This window comes from Gastrolobium bilobum, unplaced genomic scaffold (assembly GCF_033153095.1).
Source record: "Gastrolobium bilobum isolate Gb01-03AN ecotype WA unplaced genomic scaffold, APGP_CSIRO_Gbil_v1 utg5903, whole genome shotgun sequence".
NCBI lineage: Eukaryota > Viridiplantae > Streptophyta > Magnoliopsida > Fabales > Fabaceae > Gastrolobium > Gastrolobium bilobum.
In genome coordinates, this window is record NW_026899498.1 from 595,792 (window position 1) to 620,561 (window position 24,770).

At 35.5% G+C, this 24,770-nt stretch overlaps 2 protein-coding genes across 3 annotated transcripts; both read left to right on the forward strand.

Annotated features, from left to right (window-relative positions):
• Positions 1–7,870: 7,870 nt before the first annotated feature.
• LOC133290702 (protein FAR1-RELATED SEQUENCE 11-like) lies at positions 7,871–16,239 on the forward strand. 2 transcript variants are annotated; one of them, XM_061488830.1, is made up of 4 exons: positions 7,871–7,996; positions 13,536–14,549; positions 14,757–15,200; positions 15,278–16,239. In XM_061488830.1, the coding sequence occupies exons 2-4, from the start codon at positions 13,581–13,583 to the stop codon at positions 16,139–16,141; spliced, it is 2,277 nt and encodes a 758-aa protein (XP_061344814.1). In that variant the 5' UTR covers positions 7,871–7,996; positions 13,536–13,580; the 3' UTR covers positions 16,142–16,239. The 2 variants fall into 2 exon arrangements, with proteins under 2 accessions (XP_061344814.1, XP_061344815.1); XM_061488831.1 differs by lacking the exon at positions 7,871–7,996 and having other exon boundaries at positions 13,470–14,549.
• Positions 16,240–19,959: 3,720 nt separating this feature from the next.
• Positions 19,960–22,501, forward strand: LOC133290708 (uncharacterized). Its single transcript, XM_061488837.1, has 3 exons — positions 19,960–20,315; positions 20,415–20,665; positions 21,848–22,501. Exons 1-3 carry the CDS (start codon positions 20,157–20,159, stop codon positions 22,239–22,241), a joined length of 804 nt encoding a protein of 267 aa, XP_061344821.1. The 5' UTR covers positions 19,960–20,156; the 3' UTR covers positions 22,242–22,501.
• Positions 22,502–24,770: the final 2,269 nt, after the last annotated feature.

Here is a 24,770-nt window from a genome sequence, read left to right on the forward strand (position 1 = left end):
ACATTCTATAAAGACATATCCAAACTGAGTGACAAAGAGCATCCTCCTAGGACTGTTGAGTTGGAGGTGGAGCTGCCCAACAACACTGGGCAGCAACCTGATGTGGCTGAAAATGAACAACAACACACTGTTGCTGAAGTTCAAGATGATGGGAATGACATTCCCATTGAGGAGCATGATGTGGAACTGGATAGAGATAATCTAGAGGATTATTTACTATCTAGAGATAGGACTAGGAGGAATATAAGACCTCCAAGTCGTTTTGCACATGCAGATGTCATAGCATTTGCACTCCAAGTTGGAGATGTGCTGGAGTTTAATGAACCCAGCTCATACCAAGAGGCTATGAGGCTGGATTCTAAAATTCATTGGCTAAAAGCCATGAAGGAAGAGATGGAGTCTCTTGAGAAAAATAAGACTTGGGTTTTGGTGGAGCATCCAAAGAACAAGAAGGTGATTGGATGCAAATGGATTTTTAAAAGGAAGCCAGAAATCCCAGGTGTTGAAGCTGCCAGGTTTAAGGCAAGGGTTGTTGCTAAGGGTTTTTCACAAGTTGAGGGGGTTGATTACAATGAAATATTCTCCCCTGTTGTGAAACATGTTTCAATTAGGCTCATACTTTCAGTTGTTGCAATTCATGATTTAGAATTGGAACAATTGGATGTCAAGACTGCCTTCTTGCATGGCAGCCTTGAAGAGCTCATATTCATGGAGCAACCCGAAGGATTTATAAAAAAGGGGGCTGAGAACAAAGTGTGCCTTTTGAAAAGGTCCCTTTATGGGTTAAAACAAGCCCCTAGGCAGTGGTATAAGAGGTTTGATGATTTTGTTTTGTCCAAAGGCTTTAATAGAGTAGTTTTGATCATTGTGTGTACTTTAAACAACTGCATGATGACTGTTTTATCTACTTGTTGATTTATGTTGATGACATGTTAATTGCATCTAAGGACATAAATGAAATTAATAATCTGAAATCATTGTTGAAAAAGGAATTTGAGATGAAGTTCCTTGGTCCAGCCAAAAGGATACTTGGCATGGACCTTACAAGGAAAAGAGATGAGAGGATATTGACTCTCTCTCAATCTGAGTATGTGAAAAAGGTCTTAAAGACCTTTGACATGTACCTGGCCAAACCTGTAAGTGTTCCCCTTGCTGGTCACTTCAGGTTAAAGGCTGTAGATGGTGAGTTAGCCTCGGATGAGGCTTCTTTTATGTGCAATATTCCATATTCTAATGCTGTTGGATGCCTAATGTATGCCATGATAGGCTCTAGGCTTGATATTGCGTATGGTGTTAGTGTAGTAAGTAGATACATGAGTAAACCATCTAAGGAACATTGGAATGCTGTGAAATGGTTGCTTAGATACCTTAGTGGCTCTGTTGATTGCTGCATTCATTATACTGCTCAAAACTCAGTTAATTGTGATATTACTGGTTATTGTGATTCTGACTATGCTGCTGATCTTGATAAAAGAAGATCGCTAACTGGTTTTGTTTTTTGTGTGGGAGGAAATGTGGTGAGCTGGAAAGCAAGCTTGCAACACATTGTGGCACTCTCCACAACTGAAGCAGAGTATGTGGCTCTCACAGAAGCTGTCAAGGAGGCAATGTGGTTACATGGAATTGTCTCTGAGTTGGGTCTAGGTAAGGACCCTCCTAAGGTATTTTCTGATTCTCAATCTGCCATACACTTGTCCAAAAATGGTGCATACCATGAAAGGACCAAGCATATAGATGTTAGGTTGCATTTCATAAGGGAAATAATTAGTAATGGTCAGGTTAGTGTGAATAAAATACCAACTGAAATTAATCCTGCAGATATTTTGACTAAGACTGTTCCTCTTAGTAAATTTAGGGAGGCTCTAAATTTGCTAAAAATAAAACCTCCCTAAATTGCATGCATAACATAGGCCTTGGGTTAAACGCCAGAAAAACTCTGGTGTGCACTTTATTCTGTTGCATGTTTAGTAAATAGGTGGAGATTTGTTATGTTTATTTCCTAAACATATAATTTCTTGCATGTTTTAATTCACTTGCTGATAAGCTGTATTTTTTATCCTGCTATCACTTGTATTCTGATTATCCATTAGCAAGGTATTTTTGTCCTTTTGATAGTTTGAGGGCCCTAGCAAGTATTTTTATTGTTAAGGCCCAAAAGCATTTGATCCCTTGATGGTTACTTGCACGCTGCAAATGAAACGTTGCGTTTTGTAATGCTGTGATGGTTAAAAATATCAGCTGTATATTCCTTCTCCGTGTGATATTTTTGGGTCATTCTATTCTGAGTGGTTAAGACACACATTTGGCTCTTTTCTCTCTGCGTTCTTGGAGACAGAAAAGTTAGGGTTCATAGTCGAGAACTTTGTGAGGAGATTTGAGTGGGTTACACTGAGAATCTCAACTCGGTGATTCAGAAGAAGTTATTCGTGACATCAAGGCGAGCAATTTGATCGGTGCAATTTCTGGAGATACTTGAAAACAGAGGTTGAGTTCCTTGCACAGTAGCTGGTTCTTTGGTGAAGAAGAACTTGGTCATCTCGGTGAAGAGAGCTGCTGGGTTGGCAGTGTCAAGGCTGTGCTCGGTGATATTTTTCTTTGGTCTCGTTTGATCTCTGGTTGTATCTTGATTAGATGTATTTGCTGTATGTGGTTGCTTTCTGTCGTTAGTTTCATATCTGCAGTTATATGTTATTTTTCTTCTGAAGTCACCGTTATTTGAGTATTCTTGTATTGTGGTTTGTAATAGCTACTGTAAACATTGTACTGTTTCTGTTTCTGAATATAAGTGCATGCTAGAGGGCGTTTGACCCTCACTGGCCAACTTGGATGTAGGAAATTCTTTTACAAAGAATTTCTGAACCAAGTATAAAATACTGGTGTTGTTCTTTATGTTTTTCTTTTCTGCGAGTTCGTTTTCTGGGGTGATTCTTGGTAGCTCTATACCTAGAATCGTAACAGGCATTAATTGACTTGAAGAAAAAATTAGTAGAGAGCGACATTTTCTTCTTAACCTTCTTGTGTTGAAGGATGCCATTGCCCATTCCACGTTTAGGAAAATAATGGCCCATATATTGACCCCTTGTTTCAAATCATTTTGAGGTTGAAGACTTAGGAACTCGAAGTATTTGAAGCATTAATTTATCCATCCAGAGCGCAGAGTCATGTTGGGACATGATTGGTATAGCTATAAAACGACAAAACGCACTTAGAGTGAAATATGGAGGTGGTGGTGGTAGGGGACGGCTTTGCTATCAAGTAAGAAAGGTATAAGGTGCCATGTTCCATCAAACCAAGTCATGCAAGCTGTCTTGGTTTTGTCTAGTATTATTATTTATATATAATACAAAACTATTGTAGTGTATTTGCCATATATGTGCATGCGTAGAATTAATAAGCATCTAAGACATGCCCAAATCGAGTAAACAGTGTCCGTACAACCCCCTCCCCCCTAAAGGTAACGCAGAAAATGCAAATTAGCAGCAATCAAAGAGTTACAAATAAAAAAGAACATGAAGAGGATTCGGGGTCTTGAGACCCAATCAACAGGGCCAACTTAATCCTTGCGAGTTGATTCGGCAATACAATGAATGGTAGGCCTCACAAGTCACATGTACCACGAAACATCCAAGATAATTTGCTGACTTAGAAAATCAAAAGTGGGCGACAAATGTCTAGCATTTCAAGCCAAAACTTGAAGGCACTAACTTTTTTTTAATCTCTCTCCTCACTTTGTTTTTTTCTTTTCTTAATATAGAACATTTTTTATCCACATATATTTTTTAAGAACCTCACTGGAATTCTTAACATCATGGTTGAGCCTTGAGATATGATCGAAAACTAATAATCGCACTATATGTGATTCAAAGTTTATAGATATAATTTATGTGTTATTTGTTAGAAAAGCAATATTAAAAATCAACAATGAAAGGATAAATGTGTTTAGGAAATTGTTTTAATAATCCAAAAAACATGAAATGCCCGCAAGAAAGTAAAATATGCAATAATACAAAGTTAAAACATGTCATGCAAAAATATATGAATGCAAGAAGAAAAAGAAATCCTAACCCAACGTTTGTCACTGTGTCTTTGAGATAATTTGTCTTCTCAATGGTGTAGAATATTTGTAAACAATTGTTTTTCAGGATAAAAGATAGAGTAATGTAACCATCATGTTAGAGGACAAGAAACTAATTTCATGCACACACTTCAATTATCGAGCTTATCTTTTTTTCTTTTTTCTTTATAAATTTGTGGGCCCCATAAAATTTGTATCTACAGGAACCAATTTTTTCTTTCTAGCAACATGACAAAAGTAACTCCCTAAAACATATTACCTTTGTTTGTTAACTGCACTTTTAAACAAATAGCGCCAACCAACGAACCTTCTTTTGAATTATCGCATAGAATGAATAGAGAGATTTCCAAAAATGTTTTATTATGATTTCCAGTAAAGGAGAGAAATCAGAAAAGTAAACGATTTATTATGATTTCCTTCTATATTTATAAAGCATGACTAACCACGATAAATATTGCTTGTTCGGCGATGACGAGTTTTGTCAATTTGGAGATGAATATTTATGTCTGTTTGATGGTAAATAATTATGTCTGTTCGGTCTGTGAAAAGACACTTATTTTCACACTCAATTTCTTATTCATAACACTTGAATAAGAAGTCAAATCATAATGAGCAAATGATATAATGATTTGTGCAATGTGTGATAGCTTATAACAATTGCTCAATATAGATAGTTTTTACACTTTGAACTTTCCTTGTGTGACTAACCCAATTTACCCGATCAATCAGTGGACGCGTTGCCTTAAATGTTGACCCTTGGATGTAAACCTAGATAATAGGAAGAACTAAATCGTTCCTCAAACAAAGTTGATCCTAATTGGTATGTCCGTTGTGACCCTTGACATCTTCTGATTCTGCAAATGTGTTAAAGAATATGACCATGATATCCAACCTGCATAACTGTTAATCATTTAGTATTGAACCAAGTATTGGGCCAAAAGCGACTCCAATGTAAAACAGGTTGAAGTTTAATTTTTGGGTATATTAATTTTTACATGTATCCAATCATAAGACTTCATGTGAAAACAAAATGATAAGGAAAACTTCAAAAAAAATGAAATGAGAATTAAGTAATTTTTTTGAATATAATATAAATAAAAGGAATGGAACTAAATGTATCCAATCATAAGACTTCCTGTGAAAACAAAATAATAAGGAAAACTTTAAAAAAAATGAAATGAGAATTAAGTAATTTTTTTGAATATAATATAAATAAAAGGAATGGAACTAAATAAAATTATAAAAATAATGCTTTTTTATAACCTGCACCTCTAATGAAATTAATCACATTTTATTAAAAATAATGGTATAATTTAAAATAGAGTTTTATAGCTCTCCTGTCATTGCAAAAAAAAAAAAAAAAATCTACAATAACACTAAGATACGGTTCCGTATCCTGATATGTTTTTTTTTTTTTAAAAAGACAAGTAGGACCCACTTGTTTGTGTCTGCTGTACCCAATAAAATTTTGCAACGACAGCAGGCATAGAAAGTCCTTTAAAATATGAGAGAGAATATTCTTACTACCAAATTTTTTTACTACTAACTTACTACCTATCTAATCACCATTGAATCAAAGAGAGAGAATGCTAAAAAGTTTTTGAAAAAAGAGAAAATGTTGATCCAATGATTAGATAAGTAATGAGTTGATAGTAGAAAATTTTGGTAATAAGAATATCTCTCCTCTTAAAATATAACACAAACTTTTTTCCTAATGATTAACTTTTGGTTCATTTCAAAGACATTGACTTTGGTGGAATTAAGGTTAAACGTCATTATTTCCTCCTATATTCACCGTAATTTTTAAATAAGATATTATGATTTTTTTTATTTATCTAGGATATCCTCACTCTTGCGGTGTAAAGTGTGAAAATTTTTGTCACATACCCCAAATTGCTTCACCTGAGAATCGAATCAGAGATCTTTTAGTCCCAAGAATTTGTTCTTTGGGCCCAATTCGTTTAACAATTGTGCCACCCCTTGAGATTTTAACTGCAGTACTAGTCACAATTATGGGTTAACGGTTAACTATTATATACATGTTTAGAAGTAGTTGAAAACCTACAACTATGAGTGACTATAAAATACTTTGGTTGCGGTTTCAGTTAACCATGGCTATGCCTAAATGTTATATTAGCTATAATATATGTATCGTTTTAATGTTTTTACAGAGTACATTCATCCCAAAAACGATGTCGTTTTGGGTTGAAAAATATAAAAAGTTATAATAAAAAAGACTATTATAACCCTGAAATAAATTATAATTATAAAAATACCTTGATTTCAGTCACAAAACGATGTCATTTTGGATTCAGTGTAGATAACTTATCTATATTAACTGTAGAAAAGACGAATCCATATATGTATATAGAGGTGATTTTTGGGTTTTAGTTGAGGGATTAACGTTTCTAATGCATCAAGAGATAAAATTATCTTTTGAAACTCCAAAACAATGTCATTTTGTGATTTGAAAAAAGAACTAGATATTTTTTGATATTTTACTTTGGAGTTGCTGAGATGCTATTGCAGGGAGAAATATTTTTTCAAATATTATTGCTTTAATTAAAAGGGAAGGATATTGTAACAACTAAGTTGTGTTACAACTATGTTACTACCAATCAATCTCGCTGTTAGATTGATTATGTTAATCCAACGGTTATATTTATTTCCATCTTTGTATGATTATGATTCCCCATATTTAAAGTGAAAGCATTAAATATGAGAAATCATAACCATACAAAGGTGCAAATAAATATAAAGTATTAAATTTGAGAAATCATAACCATACAAAGATGAAAATAAATATAACCATTGGGTCAACATAATCGATCTAACGGTGAGATTGATTGGTAGTAACATGATAGTAACACAACTTGGTTGTTACAATATCCTTTCCCCTTAATTAAAATCAAATTTTACATAATCTATCTATTGGTGTGCTCTGTAATAATGCTTTGAGATATTTAATCACCACCGCACCCACTACGGTCACTGTAACTTCATCTTTAAAAATTCCTCTCAATAGAATTCCTCCTATTTAACCCTTTTCAAAGTGTAAATATTTAATGCCTCTTTAAAACTGTTAAAAATATCAGAATTAAAATATAGTTGGTCGGTTTTCTAAGAACCACCAGAGTACTATGGTTATATGTAAGAAGTTCTCAGCTACACTTGTCAAATTAAAATTTTTTACAATACAAATAATAGGTAAATTGTATTTATAATTTCCTTATCCATACAATTTCTTTACAATAATTTTTTTATTGTTAAATCAAAATCAAATTAATAATAAAAAATAATAATAACCAAGATTATTAATTTAATTTTGATAACATTAAGAAAATAAAGGTTATAAATATAATCTCTCTGTACAAGAAAATTTATATTTGATGGGAACATACCTAATTAACCCATATTAAAATTTTGTTTCTTTTTGATTTTGTCTTTGATCGAAATCTTTTCTTAAATGGTCCATTTTTCTCAACCTAACGAAGGCCCAGTTCATTAATGTCAATCTTTTTGGGTTTCCAAGACTGGGCTATCTCCAGAATTATAACTTTAGACAAAGCCCGCCCTGGAGCCCAAACCAAGGATTCAGCCAACCTACTGTACACGGAAAAAAACAAATACATCGTTGGATTTTAATCTAACGGCCAAGATCATTTGGTAAATCCAAAGGCCAACAATTACTTGATGCGCTCGATTACACTGTGCATCCACACGGCGCATGATAAGATTGGCTCCCCTGTAAATGGTTATCGTTCTCCATGGGATGCGCTTTACTCCCTCCCTTCACAAGAAGCGTCCCCGCCACTTCCATCATCATTTCTTTTTCTTAGATTATTATTATTTGCAAAATTAAATTTTGCAGTTTGTTATTGACCGTTGAGCTAACTTTCCTGCACCCAACGATCTTACCTGGTATGTTTTATAAGCATTTTAATTTCTTCTTGAAATTTCAATCTGAAAAATTGAACCTTTTTTTTTTCAATTTTATTTTAACATCTGTGCTTGATTATTAGTTTGAATTTATTCACACTTTGTTTTTATTTGTGGATTTATTTATGCATTTATTTATTTTTTGGTTGTGTTTCTCTGTGTGTGGAATGTGGTCTGATTGAATGAGATTTTGCATAAATGGGTTTGAATCTGTAAGAGCTAAGTAAGAGTTCATTAATTTTGAGGAGAATGTAAATTTTGGGATAGTGCGTATTTTTTGGGGAGACCCACGTGAGACTCGTGAACATTGTAGAATAATGCATATGTGCTGGGAACTGGAAGTGAGAGACTTACTTTACAAAGCAAGTTAAATGAATGTGCATTGTTATGGTTATAATCGTGCTAAATTTGATCATTTTTAAGCTTTTCTGGCAGATTAGTGTAGGTTATTAGTATGAACTCTTCTTGACTTTGGCATTGAGAATTACACTGACATCTACTGAATGGAATGTATCTGTAATTGGATGTGTGAGATGGTTTTTTGTTTAAAAGTTTTGTTCGCCCCAAACAAAAAAACCATTCCCTAGCGAGAGTAGAGGTGAGGGCATAAATACTTGTATGCAACCTCATCTTTACATATTTGCAAATAGACATTTTCTCGGATTTGAATCCTTAACTTTTCAATCACAAAAAAAAAACTTTACCACTGCTCTAGACTCAACCTCCCCCTCCCACCAACAGAAAAAAAAAAAAAACCTTTTCTCCTGTTATCTGTGCTACAATGACTTTGCCCCATTGTCCATTAGATTATCTGCTTTATTTGATGAGCTACGATACGAAGGATGTAAGCATAGGCATCTCATCGAGTATTTAAGCAACCTAGTGCCCTATATTTGAAGTTAAATCAGCTTAATGATCGTGTATTACTTGTGTTAAACTTTAGAGAGGTGTATTAACCTTGTCAAGCTTATAATTTCCGTTTTCAAAGTTTATAGTCCTCTATGGTAGCTGGAAAGGAAGCGGTATTTTGTGGGAGGCGTGGGGCTTCTGTACCATGTTGTGCTTTCCAATTCCAGGGATGAATTAAATCTCAATGGAAAAGAAAAATGAAAAGCAAAACAAAATATTTGTTTGATCATTCTAGACTTTGTTTTGTCTCTTTTGGTCATCAAGTAATATGATACTTTATGTAATGCATGAAAAAGGGATTTCATGCTGTTAGAGTAGTTGTTAGAATAGTTCAATGTATATAGTCCCACATTTTGTGGGCTTATCCATTAGGTCTTTTAGTCTATTTAAATAGAGAACTCTTGTACATTGTAACATACATTTTTTTTTCAATATACAAATATTCTATTATTCAATCTTAAGTTGGTATCAGAGCTCTTTGCTCTGGGAACTTCCCCTAAAACCCTAAGCCCACTGCTTAGGTGTTCTCTCCTTCCTCTACACTGTGCGTCCCTCCAGCTTGTTTCTGCAACTGTTAGGATACTGTTCATCGGCGTATTGTTCACCGTTCGTACAGTCCGTACGGGTACTGTTCATCGTTCGTACTGTTCACGCAGGGCACTGTTGGTCGCCGGAGTTACTGTTCATCACTAGAAACATTGTTCCGGTATTTGTCTCCTCTATCCAGATCTGTTCTTCGTTCTTCGTGGGTCACTTGTTTGGCGCGTGTTCCTTTTTGTTCAGCTCTCCGGTTGATCCAATTTGCTTTGTTCTGCAAGTTTTTTATTGCATTCGTAATGGCAGAATCATCTCCTGCTTCTGATTCGTCTTCTGTTGTTTATTCCACTGCTCTTGTTTCGCGAACTGACTCTCGCGGGAACAGTGGACGAAGTCAAAGACCTCGTTGTAGTTATTGTCAGCAACTTGGTCATTATGAGGAGCGTTGTTACACGAAGTATCCTCACTTGCGACCTTATTATGCTGTGAATATAGTTCAGTCGGATACTCCTTTATCTGGTTTAGCTTCTCTTTCTCCTGCAAACTATGCAACACTCCAGACTCTTCTTAGGAAGGCTTCTCCTCAGTCTCAGCCTTTAGCTCCAGATACTGGTAATCCCGTTGCTTGTGTTTCTCATTTTACATCACTTGGCCCTTGGATATTTGACTCAGGTGCTACCAATAATCTTTGTGGTAATAAGGAACTATTTACGTCTCTTACTTATTCTGATCATTTACCTTCTGTTACCCTTGCTGATGAAACTAAAGCCCTAGTTTGTGGGATTGGACAAGCTCGTCCGACCTCTACCTTGATCTTGACATCTGTCTATTACATCCCTGACATCCCTTATAACTTAATTTATGTTAGTCAATTGGACCACTCCCTCACTTGCATCTTTACTTTCTCTAACCATTATGTTTCTGTGCAGGATCCGGGTACGGGGAAGACGATTGGAGTGGGTCGTGAGTCAAGGGGGCTTTATTATCTAGTTGTACCTCGTCCAACAGTGGCATGCTCTCTCACAGGATCTCCACAACTTATCCACAGTTGCCTTTGTCATCCAAGTCTTTTAAAATTGCAAAAGATGGTTCCTCTTTTATATGGTATTCAATCCTTAAGTTGTCTGTCATGTCAGCAAAGGAAGCACGCATGTTCCTCCTTTGCCAGTCGATTCAGTAAACGTGTTGATGCTCCTTTCTCTCTTATTCATTCAGATATTTGGAGTCCAAGCCGTACTTTGTCTGTTTTAGGTTTTCGATATTTTGTTATTTTTATTGATGATTATTCTCGTTGTACCTGAGTTTATTTAATGAAAAATCATTATGAGTTATTCTCTATTTATAAAAAGTTCTTTGCTGAGGTTCATATTCAATTTGGTGTTTCTATTCGTATTTTATGTAGTGATAATGTTAAGGAATATGTTTCTTTTGACTTTTCTAATTTCTTGGCTACACAAGGTAATTTACACCAGACCACTTGTCCTCATACTCCACAACAAAATGGGGTGGCCGAACTTAAAAACAGGCATCTCATTGAAACTGCCTCTACCCTTCTTATTCACATGAAGGTTCCTCTTCACTTCTGGGTGGATGCCGTACTCGCCTCTTGTTTTCTTATCAATCGCATGCCTTCCTCTGTGCTTAACAATGACATTCCCTATAATCTATTATTTCCAGATGCTTCTCTTTATCTACTATCTCCACATGTCTTTGGTTGTATTTGTTTTGTTCATGATTTCACTCCTGGTAAGGACAAGTTAACATCCAAAACCTTTAAGTGTATTTTTCTTGGTTATGCTCGTCATCAAAAGGGTTATCGTTGTTATTCTCCTGATCTTGAGCGTTATATTGTTTCCGCTGATGTCACTTTTCTTGATCAACAACTCTTTCATTCTAACCCATCTCAGTTGTCACAAGTTGATTAGGTTCTTCCTGTTCCCTTTTTGGACTTGTCTTTACCAGCTGCAGGTGACTCTCTTCCAGCGAGAAGTGCTTCCATCCCTGAGAATCGTCATTTTCTCACCTATCAGCGTCGTCAGAAAGTGCCTCCCACGGACTTGACCTTGGGTGACTCATCGCCTTCTCTTGTCATCTCTTCCCTTCCGGCTCTTATACCAGAGGCTTTTCCCATTGCCCAAAGAAAAGGTATACGTACTACTTGTAACCCTTATCCTCTTTATACCTTTTTAAGCTATAACCGTCTTTCTATTCCTCATTTCACTTTTTTTTTCTAGTCTTTTTTTTGTTTCTATTCCTAAGACCACAGGTGAAGCACTTTCCCATCCAGGGTGGCGCCAGACGATGCTCGATGAGATGACCGTTCTTCATTCCAATGGCACTTGTGATCTTGTTCCTTCTCCTCCGGGGAAGTCTATTGTTGGTTGCCGGTGGGTCTTTAATGTCAAGGTTGGGCTTGATGGCCATGTTGATCGTCTCAAGGCGCGCGTAGTCGCCAAAGGTTTTACTCAGATTTTTGGTTTTGACTATAGTGACACGTTTTTTCTTGTTGCTAAGAAGGCGTCTGTCTGCATGTTTCTTGCCCTCGATGCTGTTCATCACTGGCTACTCCTTCAATTAGACATTAAAAATGCTTTTTTTCATGGCGATTTACAAGAAGAGATTTACATGGAGCAACCATATGAGTTTGTTGCTCAGGGAGAGTCTGGGAAGGTATGCAGACTTCGTAAGTCCTTATATGGCCTCAAGCAGTCTCCTCTGGCATTGTTCAGCCGTTTCAGTTTTGTCGTTCAGGCTTTTGGCTTAATCTGCAGTAAGGTCGATCATTCTGTGTTTTATAGATTCACATCTCCTGACAAGTGCATCTATCTATTATTCTATGTTGATGACATTATTCTCACTGAAAGTGATCAAGCTGGGATTTCACCAGTTAAAACAGTATTTGTTCAGTCAATTTCAAACGAAGGATCTTGGTAAGCTCCGTTACTTCTTAGAAATCGAAGTAGCACAGTCTAGACAGAGAATTTCTATCTGTCAAAGGAAATATGCCTTGGATATCTTAGAGGAGACTGATATGTTGGGGTGTAAGCCGGTTCATACACCCATGGATCATACTATCAATTTACTACCCGGACAGGGATAGCCATTATCTGATCCTGGACGTTATTAGAGGTTGATTGAGAAGCTTAATTATCTCACTGTGACTAGGCCGGATATTTCTTTTGCTGTTAGTGTAGCTAGTCAGTTCCTTGACTCTCCTTGTGATTCCCATTGGGATGCTACTGTGAGAATTCTCCGGTACATCAAAAGAGCACCAGGGAAAGGCTTATTATATTCTGATAAGGAAAATACAGAAATTTGTGGTTATTTAGATGCTGATTGGGCAGGATCAACCATAGGCGCTCTACTTCAGGCTATTGTGTCTTCTTTGGAGGAAATCTGATTTCTTGGAAAAGTAAGAAACAAATTGTTGTTGCCTGCTCTAGTGCAGAAGCTGAGTATCGTGCAATGGGAGTTGCTACCTGCGAGCTAATCTGGTTAAAACAGTTAATTTGGGAGCTCCATCTTTGTGAACAGAAACAACCCATGACACTCATTTGTGACAATTAAGCTGCACTACATATATCATCTAATCCTGTATTTCATGAGAGAACCAAACATATAGAGATCGATTGTCATTTCATTCGAGAAAAAATTCAGTCAGGAGAAATCAAAACGACATTTGTCAACTCCAATGATCAACTCGCGGATGTCTTCACTAAAGCTCTTAGAGGTCCTCGGGTTGAATACATTTGTGGCAAGCTAGGTGCTTACAATATATACGCAACAACTTGAGGGGGAGTGTTAGAGTAGTTGTTAGAATAGTTCAGTATATATAGTCCCACGTCTTGTGGGTTTAGCCCATTAGGTCTTTTAGTCTTTTTAAATAAAGAGCTCTTGTACATTGTAACATACGTTTTTATTCAATATACATATATTCTATTATTCAATCATAAGTCATGCAATGTATTTTATGTCTTTTATATTGCTTCCTTGTGCAGTGAAAGGGGTTTCAAGCGGCTTCATATTCTGATATTATATTTAAGCTGATATCTTTCTCATTTGCTTCTCTTACTAGTTTGAACATCTGCAAACCAATTCTGCTATTATTACTGACGGCATAATGTCAGAAGGAAACAATCTGGTTCTGGAATCATCTGAAAATGGAACAGATTTGTCTCAGGATGACATTGGCACCATTGAGGAAACACCAGAGGAAACAATTTTGTCAAGACAAACTTCTGTCAACCTTGTTCCTTTTATTGGTCAAAGATTTGTTTCCCAAGAAGCTGCTTATGAATTTTATTGCAGTTTTGCTAGACAATGTGGCTTTTCTATTAGACGACATCGCACTAGAGGCAAAGATGGAGTTGGCCGGGGAGTTACGAGGAGGGATTTTACTTGCCATCGTGGCGGATATCCCCAGATTAAACCTTCTGATGATGGGAAGGTGCAAAGGAACCGCAAATCGTCTCGCTGTGGTTGCCAAGCATACTTGCGTATTGTGAAAAGGGCAGACTTTGATGTCCCTGAATGGCGTGTTACTGGTTTTAGGAACATCCACAATCATGAGTTGTTAAAATCCAATGAGGTGCGTCTTCTTCCAGCATATTGTCCAATATCCCCTGATGACAAGAGTCGTATATGCATGTTTGCTAAAGCTGGAATGTCAGTTAGGCAAATGTTAAGATTGATGGAGCTAGAGAAAGGCATCAAACTTGGCTGTCTTCCTTTTACAGAGGTTGATGTGAGAAACTTGTTGCAGTCTTTCAGAAACGTGGATAGAGATAATGATGCTATTGATCTGATCGCAATGTGCAAGAGATTAAAAGATGAAAATCATAACTTCAAATATGAATTCAAGATAGATAGTAATAACAGACTTGAGCATATTGCATGGTCCTATGGCTCATCTGTTCAATCATATGAGGCATTTGGAGATGCTGTGGTTTTTGATACAACCTACCGAGTAGATGCTTATGATATGCTATTGGGAATTTGGCTTGGAGTGGACAATAATGGAATGACTTGTTTCTTTACTTGTGCACTTCTACGGGATGAAAATATGCAGTCCTTTTCATGGGCTTTGAAGGTAAGAATCTTATGATATTGTAACTTAATCTTGTATTTGATTTCTTGATTGCCTGCTGTCTAGTGTAGGCTTAAATTGTTATGCCAAACCTACAATTGTGCTGGCTTAAATCTTTTTGCAACAAATTTCCTTTACATGATGTTGATGAAATCTGATTAATTTGAGTTTTTTTTATTAATTCTAAATTTCTAATTGACATTTATGCAGGCTTTCTTGGGCTTCATGAAAGGAAAGGCTCCGCAAACAATATTAACTGATCACAACATGTGGCTAAAAGATGCTATTGCTGTTGAAATGCCCGAAACTAAACATGCCTTTTGTATATGGCATATTCTTTCTAAGTTCTCTGACTGGTTTTCTTTACTTCTTGGATCACAATATGATCAGTGGAAAGTGGAGTTCCATCGGCTCTACAATTTGGAACTGGTGGAAGATTTTGAACAAGGCTGGAGGCAAATGGTTGATAAATATGGACTCCACGCAAATAAACATATTATTAGCCTATACTCATTAAGGACATTTTGGGCTTTACCATTCTTGAGGCGTTACTTCTTTGCAGGATTGACCAGCACTTGTCAGTCCGAGTCCATTAATGCTTTCATCCAACGGTTCTTGAGTGCCCAATCTCAACTAGAACGCTTTGTAGAGCAAGTCTGTGACATATAATTTGTTTCCTTTAATTTTCTTTATTGATATGCCATGCCATATCTAACCATCATTGTTTACAGGTGGCTGATATTGTTGATTATAATTACCGGGCCGGAGTTAAGCAAAAGATGCACCGGAAACTGCAGAAAGTGTGCCTCAAAACGGGTTCACCTATAGAATCCCATGCTGCCACTGTGCTTACTCCTTATGCCCTAAGTAAACTCCAGGATGAGCTAGTTTTGGCACCACAGTACGCATCCTTTATGGTTGATGAAGGTTGTTTCCAGGTCAGACACCACTCCCATGCAGAAGGAGGGTACAAAGTAATTTGGATTCCTTGTCAAGAACACATCAGCTGCGGCTGCCATCTGTTTGAGTTTTCCGGCATCTTATGCAGACATGTGCTACGTGTCATGTCAATTAATAACTGTTTTCACATACCTGATCAATATTTACCTGCCAGATGGCGAGGCGTCAGTTTATCTTCTGTTAACCAATTTCGGGTTACAACTAGCAGGGATCAGCCTGAAAGGATACAATTTTTGGAATCCATGGTTTCAACACTTCTAATGGAATCCATTGAAACAGAGGAACGCCTTGATGTTGCTAGTGAGCAAGTTTCCATGGTGCTATCACGTATCAAAACCCTTCCTAGGTCAGCACCTGGGGTAAATGACATTGCATATAGTTATGCATCAGATTCGTTGATCCTGCCAGAGGTAGAAGATACTGATGGAATGATTCATAGTTTTACAATTGCAAGTCCCCATGATTCTATCACTTTAGGAAAGCTGAAGGAGAGAAGGGCAAGAGATGGAGTTGATCTCACTAGGAAGCGTAGGCAGTTCTCAGCCCCATTGTGTGCTCAATATGGACATGATGCATCTGATTGCTCAATAATGGCGGGTGATAATATGAGCGGAGATGCGTTAGGCTATTTGTAGAGTGAGTGGAAGTAGTTTTGATGTACAAAGTAAATGCAATTTTTCTCGGGGGTACATAAAAATGCATTAATGTTTATTGTTTTTTTTCTTCACTTGTTTCCTCCTATTCAATGAAAACTGGATTGAAGTACTAGGGGGCTATACAAAATCTTTACCGTATATCTGGTACGCTTGAATCAATTTCTATGAAATTAGAAAACAGGGGAATACAAAGGCTGTGAACGGAATGATCATTTTTGTAATTCTGTTCCAAGGTCCCGTGCACTAAGAGAGTGGAATCTATTTTATTCCTTTTTTTTAACGGAAATGCACTTCAATGCGTTAGTCTGCGAGTCTGTCTAATGCATGAATAAAAATATGGATGTATAAAAATATATACAAACAAAACAAATTTAATTCATTTAAGGGTTCTATTAATTTCATGTTGCCGGAAATAAGTTATCTCTAGCTGACAAATGCTTTTCATGATACTGTTTCGTATTTTGTAAAGCATGTGATTGCAGCAGATAAGTTCTTTTTCCTGCCGCTGAAGAGAAATATTTTCCTTCATTTAATTCACCCCTCTTTAATTACCATTTGACCATTTCTACCTTTTCATAAAAAAAAGTCCTTTTCCACCTCTTTAGAAAGGAACGATTATTTCCATTTTTATGGGAAAATGTGTGAAATAGAATGGACATTCCATGAATTTTTTTATGCCGAACAAATACTGGGGTGGCGTGTCTCATTGCTTGAGGGGGTCTTGACCTCTCATTTTGTTTAAAAAATAAATAAATTGTTGAGCTCTGTCCTGCAAATGAATGGTCATACTTATAGAACAGTAGTAATGAAATAATTATTCATCCAGCCAGTATTTGAGCAGTATTTGTAATATATTATAAGCTATTTCGTAAAATTTGCTGATAGTTTGTACATATCCTAGGGTGTCACTGCCACCCTATTTGCTTGCAATTGAATCCTGATAACTGCTACAGACATATCTAAAACTTTCTATATTTACATTTCATGTTATCATAAGCTAGCATTTTATTACAATATGGAATTTTACATTTTAGGCACTGCCATACCTATGACTTATTCTGCAGAATCTTCTCCCAGAGAAACTTTACTTAGCCTGCTTGGCAATGATTTGGCACTGTTACTAGCCATTTTTCTTTTCCCATTTTTGCGTAGATGAGACCTCAAGAGAGCTCTCCTTGCTAGTTCTTTCCCCAAATTGGACTTGGTTGTACCATTTGTGGCAGCAATTTCTTCTGAAGAGATTCCTTGGTTGCTGCTGCTGCTGGTGGTGGCATCAAGTTCCCTAGAAGAGGCCTTTTCTGAAGCCATGCTTTTGAACATGCAGAACCAAGGTGTTCAACAAGCTAGGACAGTGAGATGAATATTGAAGAATGGTGATTAAAGCATGGTATTGGGAGTCAGATTTTAAGGTGGTCTTCAGAGACACTTTCCACTCATCATGCATCCCACGTAAGAGAATATATGTTTGATGGCAGCAAGGTTAATGGGGTGCAAAAGGAATCACTTGTAAAAGTTCATGACTCGTGGAATAAACAAGTTTATGCTGTCTTGTATATGAAGAAACTGAGTTCAATAGTTAAACGTGGCATTGGTTATTTGATATTTTACAAAGCAAGCCTCTTTGTGTTGAGAACTACCAAACTATGTTTGTGATTTTTATTGGTTAATAACAATAAAATAACATAGATTTAGATTTTTAAAGTTTTTGGACTCAATATTACTCCAACTCACTAAAAAACCCACCCACAATAAGAGGTCAACGTGACCACTTATTAGTGGTAATCATACTTGCCTATAAATAGCGGCTAATATTTCACTCCCATGTTAGACATACTCTACATATTCTACTTTCCTAAGTTGCCTTGAAATGGACTTTCACTTATTACCTGATTTTCACCAGCATCCATCTCATTCACCTTGAAACGTAACAGTAACTTTTTGGTAGGTATAAAAAGAAAGTTCTATTAATCTCATATTGCAGCAGAGAAGTTATCTGCAGCTGACACATACTTTTCAGGATACAGAACTGTATCTTGGAAAGTATGTGACTGATGCACGGAATAGTGTCTTTGTAGTGGCTGAAAAGACATATTTTTCTATAAAAAAATTTAGCTCTAACCATGTTCCTAGTAGAAATATTTTCATGAGAAAAAAAACACATTGAAAGTACAGTATGATCACAATAATTGCGTTTAATAATTTCAGTTAGATAATTTACTTCATTTTAAAAGGAAAGAGTAGTACAATATGAAACCAATGAGTGTGTAACCAGATCCTATTTGTTTGTTATTTTAGAGAAAGTGTCATGACACAGATTGCATTTTGCGATCAAAGATAAGGCAAGGAAATGACCAGTACTAAAATGTTGGGACAACTATGAAACGCATTTCGAAATGGAGAATAATTATTAGGTTGGATCTAACGGTTTAATTTAAAACAAATTACATATTTTAAAAAATAAATAAATTGTAGTTGGTTCGCTTAAAATCTTGTTTTAGATTAGTTGTAAGATTCGTAAAATAACTTTTGCTTTTAAAAAATGAATAAAATATTTTTAAAAAATATTGATTATTAAACTCGTAAAATATACTAATCAAGCGCAACATTCGAATAAAAAGATTGTATGAATACAATTTTATTTTTTTTTGAATTTAATGTTTCTGATTTTGTCGCAGAAAATATTTCTATCATATTCCAGAAGGTTTTTCATTTTTGCTTTCACTGCTGATGGAAAAATTTGCAGCAAAATATTTATACTAAGATACGGAGCCGGATCCTGAAATTAAAAAAAAAAAAAAATTCCAAGATATGAAACCGGATCCTAGTAAAAATAAATGTTGCTGCAAATTTTCTGATCTGCGGCAACACGATAGCTATTAAAGCCATTCTATAAAGATAAGTGAGTCCTATTAATATTTTATTTGTACAATAAAACTTACTTATTTTTATAAGTATGATGTAGAAATGTTTTCTCTGAAAAAAGAAATATATATTTTTTCCTTAGGATAAAAATCGTACGTGGCACCACCGTAGCTACCGACATCATGCTTTAATTTGTCAATTCACTTTTATGGTGTCTATTAGCGGCTATTTTGGTCCCTCTTCTTCATCTACATTTTCCACCTCAGAATAGCACTTTTTGGAGCTTTGTTGTTAAGCTCAGCACTTACCCTTAGAAGGCTTCAATCAAGAATATTAAGCTCTAGAGAAGAATAACAACCGTTCATCTCATAATGACTTGCCCCAAAACTGAAGCAGAGAATTCATTCGTTTTTCTAATATTTAACAAATCTGATTCTTTTCCTTATTCCCTGGCTTTCTCCTCTTCTTTGCCTAGAAAAAACTTGTTCATCAAGCATTTTCTACTTCAACATACGGGTCAACTTTATCTTCTCCTTTCCTTTCTACAAATAAAATATCATCATCAGAAATGGACATAATTAATCATATATCTCAAATTTAAGGTTGTTTTAATTTTTTTTTAAAGTAGCCATTAAAGGGGTCCCCTGACCCTCTTTGCCATAGGTTTAAGGGCAATTCAAGTTCAATCCCCACATGCATAAATATATATAACTTTTATTATATTTGCCTAAAAAACAAAACAAAAAAAACAACCTGAATTAACTGCAAGGCACGCTGCACTTTAGTGAAAGGGCCATAATGTACACATTTGCTGTGTCATGACTCATGACTAAGGAGCACTAGCTTTGTCTTTAATACTTGGTACATTTCAAAGATAAGCTTATGGTGCTAATTAACAATTGACCTTGTGGCTGTGGAAGTGCTAAGTATTAAATCCCACAAAGTGGGAATCTTTGGCCTTTAAGCAACCTTTGCTCCAAGCAATTCTGGAAGTGTTCCTTCTTTTTCCCAATTCTTCCCTTTGGTACTTAGAAAACTTCATTTCCTCTTATTTTGTTCTCCTGTAAGAATTATAACTCTCTTGAACTTAAACACACAAAAAGAAAAGAAAAGAAAAGAGAAAAAAAAAAAAATGCCAGAGAGAATAGCAGTCACACATGCAGACCTTGAACCAAGCCGAAGTAAAACAGATTTGAGTAGCAAAACAGGTGCCTTCCTTATGGTTCTTACAATCCTATTAGGCCTCTTTTGTTTCATCCTATGTCTCATAGCAGAAACCACACGTTCCCAGGTACAAGTTTCATATGTTTGCAAGTTAAAAAAAATCGACTAGTTTTAAAAATGAAATTGTAGTTAAGTTTAACATAATATGGTGCGGATGATATGGCAGGTGACATGGATGAACACAGATGGGAAAGAAAAGGGTGCCAATTCGGAATGTGTATATAGTGGTAGTGGGAAAGTGCCATTGTTATGTGCTGCTTCTGCTTTTGTTGGATTAGCAATTGCCATGGTCGTGGAGCATACCTATATGTTGTTAGCAGTGAGTAAATCATCACCTTCTTTACTTACCTGCGATCCTGATTCTCCTTCTATGAAGTCCCTAACATGGCAAGCTGGGTTTTTCTTCATTACAACTTGGTAAGGAAAATACAATCTATTTGACTTATTCTTCATTTATTACAGAAAACATAGTTCCTTGTTCATGTTTGCCTATAAATTTTACAGAGTTTTTCCAAATTAGAATTGAAAGTTTTTGCTATTGCTAATTCAACCAGAGATATGGTGTGAGATTCACCCTCAACAACAATGTTCAATGAGGCTGTGGACCAAATTCATTTAAGATTATAGAAAAATAACTGATAAAGTATAAGGGCCAATAGAAAGGGAGGGAGGAGAGGAGATCAATGATGAGAATTAATACATGCTGAATGCATGTTCCCATCATTGGATTGATTATTTGAAGTCTAATTTCATACATAAGTATCTTTTACCAGACAAACTTATATTATTATCAAAGGAGCATTAACTTTAAACTTAAACATTCTTAATTTATATTAACGTTCGCTTTTTCTGCAGTTACTGCAGATAACTTATTTGCAGTAAGCCCAATACGACGTCGTTTTGGGGCGGAAATCATGGTGTTTTTGTAATTTTAATTTATTTCAGGGTTATAATAGTCTTTATATTTATAAATTTTTAAGATTTCAATACCAAAACGACGTCGTTTTGGGAATAAATGCAGATAACTTATCTGAATTAACTGTAGAAATATAATCAAGTTCTGATTTATTAGGGAATCCTGCTTATATTAATTATCTGGAATAATATCAAAATGGTACTTCTGATTATGATACCTATCCCAAGGTTCTTAACATGGTATCAGAGCCTCGCCGCCCCTCACTTTCTCTTGTGGCGTTTCTTAGCTTAGGTAGGCTGGGCCTGTTGCATTGTCCATTCTTCAAGTCCAGTGGGCTCTCGTGTGAGGGGGCGTGTTGAGAAATATAGGTCTTGGGCACTCTCACCCTTTGAGCTAGCTTTTGGGGTGGTGTATCCGAAGGTTCTTAACAATATAGGTCTATGTGCTCGAATATTATAGCACAAATTTTTTTGTTTTCTTATGTATATATAAAAAAAAAATTCATCAGTTTCCATACTACTTCCCTTTTATATTGCTTCTAACTCAGTCCAAAATGCAGCCATAACAGTTTATGTAAAAATGAATAGGTAGAACTAAGCATGAATATATGATTAATTCACACCAAAAATATCTACTCCATTAGTGGAAACATGTGATTTAACATTTCCTGTATGATATTGTAGGATTTGTTTTGCAGTTGCGGAGGTTTTGTTGTTGGCAGCACTTAGTGTAGAGTCAGGCCATCTGAAGAATTGGTCTAAGCCTAGAACAGGTTGTTATACCATCAAAGAAGGCTTGTTCTCTGCAGCTGGGGTATTTGCTTTAACCACAGTATTCCTTGCTGCTGGCTTATACTTAACAGCTTTACGTGCACAAAGAATGTCAGAAGAACTTGCACATGTTAGAAGAGAGGTTCTTGAAACCTCTGCCTTTTATGCTTCTCCACCAAGATCACCGCAAAGACATATCACATCTGTTGCAAGGGAGAACCCCGCAACCAGAGAGAGTCAGAATGAGCATCTATTATCTGTATTTCCAACTCCTTTCAACAAAAGCTATAACTTTAGTATAAATTAAGGAAACTATATTTGAGCCTTTGGTTGAGGCAAATATAAAAGGCACATGGAAGGAAAGTGGAGTGAGGACAAAACTTTATTTACTGTTTTACACATCTACATAGGGTTAAAATTCGTTTGATTGTGTAAATAACTTAAAACAAATATGATTCGTTAGGTACCTTATATGGTATGATAACTTTGGCCTATTGGATGATGTAGAATGCCATGGTCAGTAATACAGAACTTACCAGAAAATAGGGTAACATTCAAACCTCCTTTAAGTGCTTCTTCTTTGATTATAAATTATAGTACACACTTTTGTCCATCTTTTGGTGGAAAGTTTCAATTATAATGCTCTCTCCAACGAATGCGTACACCATATTTAGATATGATATTGTTGAAATGGAAACTAGAGCTAATTTAAAACACACAAAAATACAAGTTAAAGTTGCTTTATCATTGTATTAAAAAAAAAAAAGTTGCTTTATCATCATAATTGTAATATCAGGGTGGTAAACCGTAAACTATTTTGGAACAATCAATATGAGCACCGAGTAGTGTTGAAAACTAGACCAATTCGTTCTCGACCGGCCAGAATAATCTTGTCCGGCTAGCCCAAATGACTTCCCAATTAAGTCACAATCACTTGGGAGCACATAGTTCCTTAATATTTGTGTCCCCATATATTTCTCACACAAGCATAACCTTTATACCTCAAAGGACATGCAACCTTATACTATAACAGGGGCTCATATAATAAAATGGTTATGACGTTACACTTCTCGTATGGAGAGAATCTCCTCTATCTTATAAATAAATGTCTCAACCTTTCTAAGCAAAATCATCTCTCAATTGTACAAGTTTGCTATTACTTTGTCAAAATCACCCCTTAACCATAACCAAGCGCAAACACCTTCCCCTTTCGAGATCATCTTCTGTAATCTGTAGTATATACATTTGCTATTCAACAAATGACACTTGGATAAAAAAAATATTTTTCTCTTCTTTCCATACAAACATGACAGTCATTCTTCATTTTTTATTGGATAGATGTACTGAGTGAATGGTAAAGCAGTAGTACCATAGATATTTCCTCCCCCTTCACCCTCAACTGAGCTGGCCAATATGGTGATTTTCAAAAGCTTTGATCCATACTACTACCTAGTGCCTACTCTATCATTATTAGATCAACATATTTTACCCTTAGGGGGCGTTTGGTTCAGGAAATTTTTTTGGAATAGTAGGGAAATGAGATAGATAGAGAATTGATTGGAAAGATAGATAAAGTGAGATAGGTAGAAAAATGTAAAAAAAAGTTATTTGGTAGGGAAAAACTTTACTAGGAAAATTAGGTAGCTTTATGAAATCAACAGTGCATTAAAAGCCAGATAACCGATTTTCCGAAAAATCCCACCTTCAAATTGGGATTCTAAACAGTGCGGATATCTATGTTTCTCATAAATCCAGACAAATTGGATAGATGGGTTTTTGGTGAAAATTGAAACAAACATGGTGTTTCTAAGAGCCATAATTGAGAAAGATAGATATCCGCTGAAAAGCTCCCAACCAAACACCATTTATGGAAAACAGGTCTTTATTCTCACTTCCTCACTAAATCACAATTCAATAAAAATTAATCAAAAAGTTAAAAAAAAAATCCAATAAACCAAAAAAAATTATAAAAATAATAATGAGATTGGATCGATTTCCAAATCCGAATTCGAAAACTGACACAATTCAAATCCAACCAAAATTTATATATATTTTAATATAAATTAATGTGAATTATAAATTATTGCTAATTTGCTAGTAACTTGCTTTGTCCTTACGATATGGATAGCCTTCCCACGATGCACTTCCGATATGGGATTGTGGTTTTAGTTTTGGTAGATAGAGTGTGGTGCTTAAAGTAGAAGGTTCATGCTTTCCAAATAAAAATAAAATAAAAAAAATAGAAGGTTCATTCCCTGACATCCCATTCTCTTCAATCAAGTAATAGGGCCTTGCCAAAAGAAAATTGCTTAAACTTGTTAAAATCAAGTGTATTGCACGATTTTTTTTTAAAAAAAAAAGATCCTTAAATAAAATATTAGAAGACACATATTAATTAAGAGAACATATGTTTTGAAAAAGACAATATGCTGGGTTAAATTAAAAGGAGTTGATATGACGCCATAAACATGGATTTAACTATTAATTTTATGACGCCATAATCACTAACTAATAAAATGGTGGATAATTCATCATGAGTAACATATCCAGAAAAAAGAAGATGAGTTTGAAATTAAAAGAAAACAAGTTAATAATTATATTTTTTTATATTGAATGACAATTATCATGCTTTATAAAATTAAATAAGTGTAAGAAAAAGTATAAAACGGGGTAAATTTATTAAGCATTTTGCAATTACATATTACACTTGAAATCAAATAGCTTAATCTCATAAACAAAAGAGTTATTTTTTAAAACCTCTACGACTACTCATTCTTTACCTCGTTTGAAAAACATGAATAAGCGGAATTAAAGTAATAGAGACATTGTTATCAAA

Excerpts from the sequence above, each read along its gene's own strand:
- LOC133290702 (XM_061488830.1), top strand. The coding sequence starts at position 13,581 with ATGTCAGAAGGAAACAATCTGGTTCTGGAATCATCTGAAAATGGAACA. Across the intron at positions 14,550-14,756 it reads CCTTTTCATGGGCTTTGAAG|GCTTTCTTGGGCTTCATGAA; the intron begins GTAAGAATCTTA and ends ACATTTATGCAG. Across the intron at positions 15,201-15,277 it reads TAGAACGCTTTGTAGAGCAA|GTGGCTGATATTGTTGATTA; the intron begins GTCTGTGACATA and ends CATTGTTTACAG.
- LOC133290708 (XM_061488837.1), top strand. The coding sequence starts at position 20,157 with ATGCCAGAGAGAATAGCAGTCACACATGCAGACCTTGAACCAAGCCGA. Across the intron at positions 20,316-20,414 it reads CAGAAACCACACGTTCCCAG|GTGACATGGATGAACACAGA; the intron begins GTACAAGTTTCA and ends ATGATATGGCAG. Across the intron at positions 20,666-21,847 it reads TTTTTCTTCATTACAACTTG|GATTTGTTTTGCAGTTGCGG; the intron begins GTAAGGAAAATA and ends ATGATATTGTAG.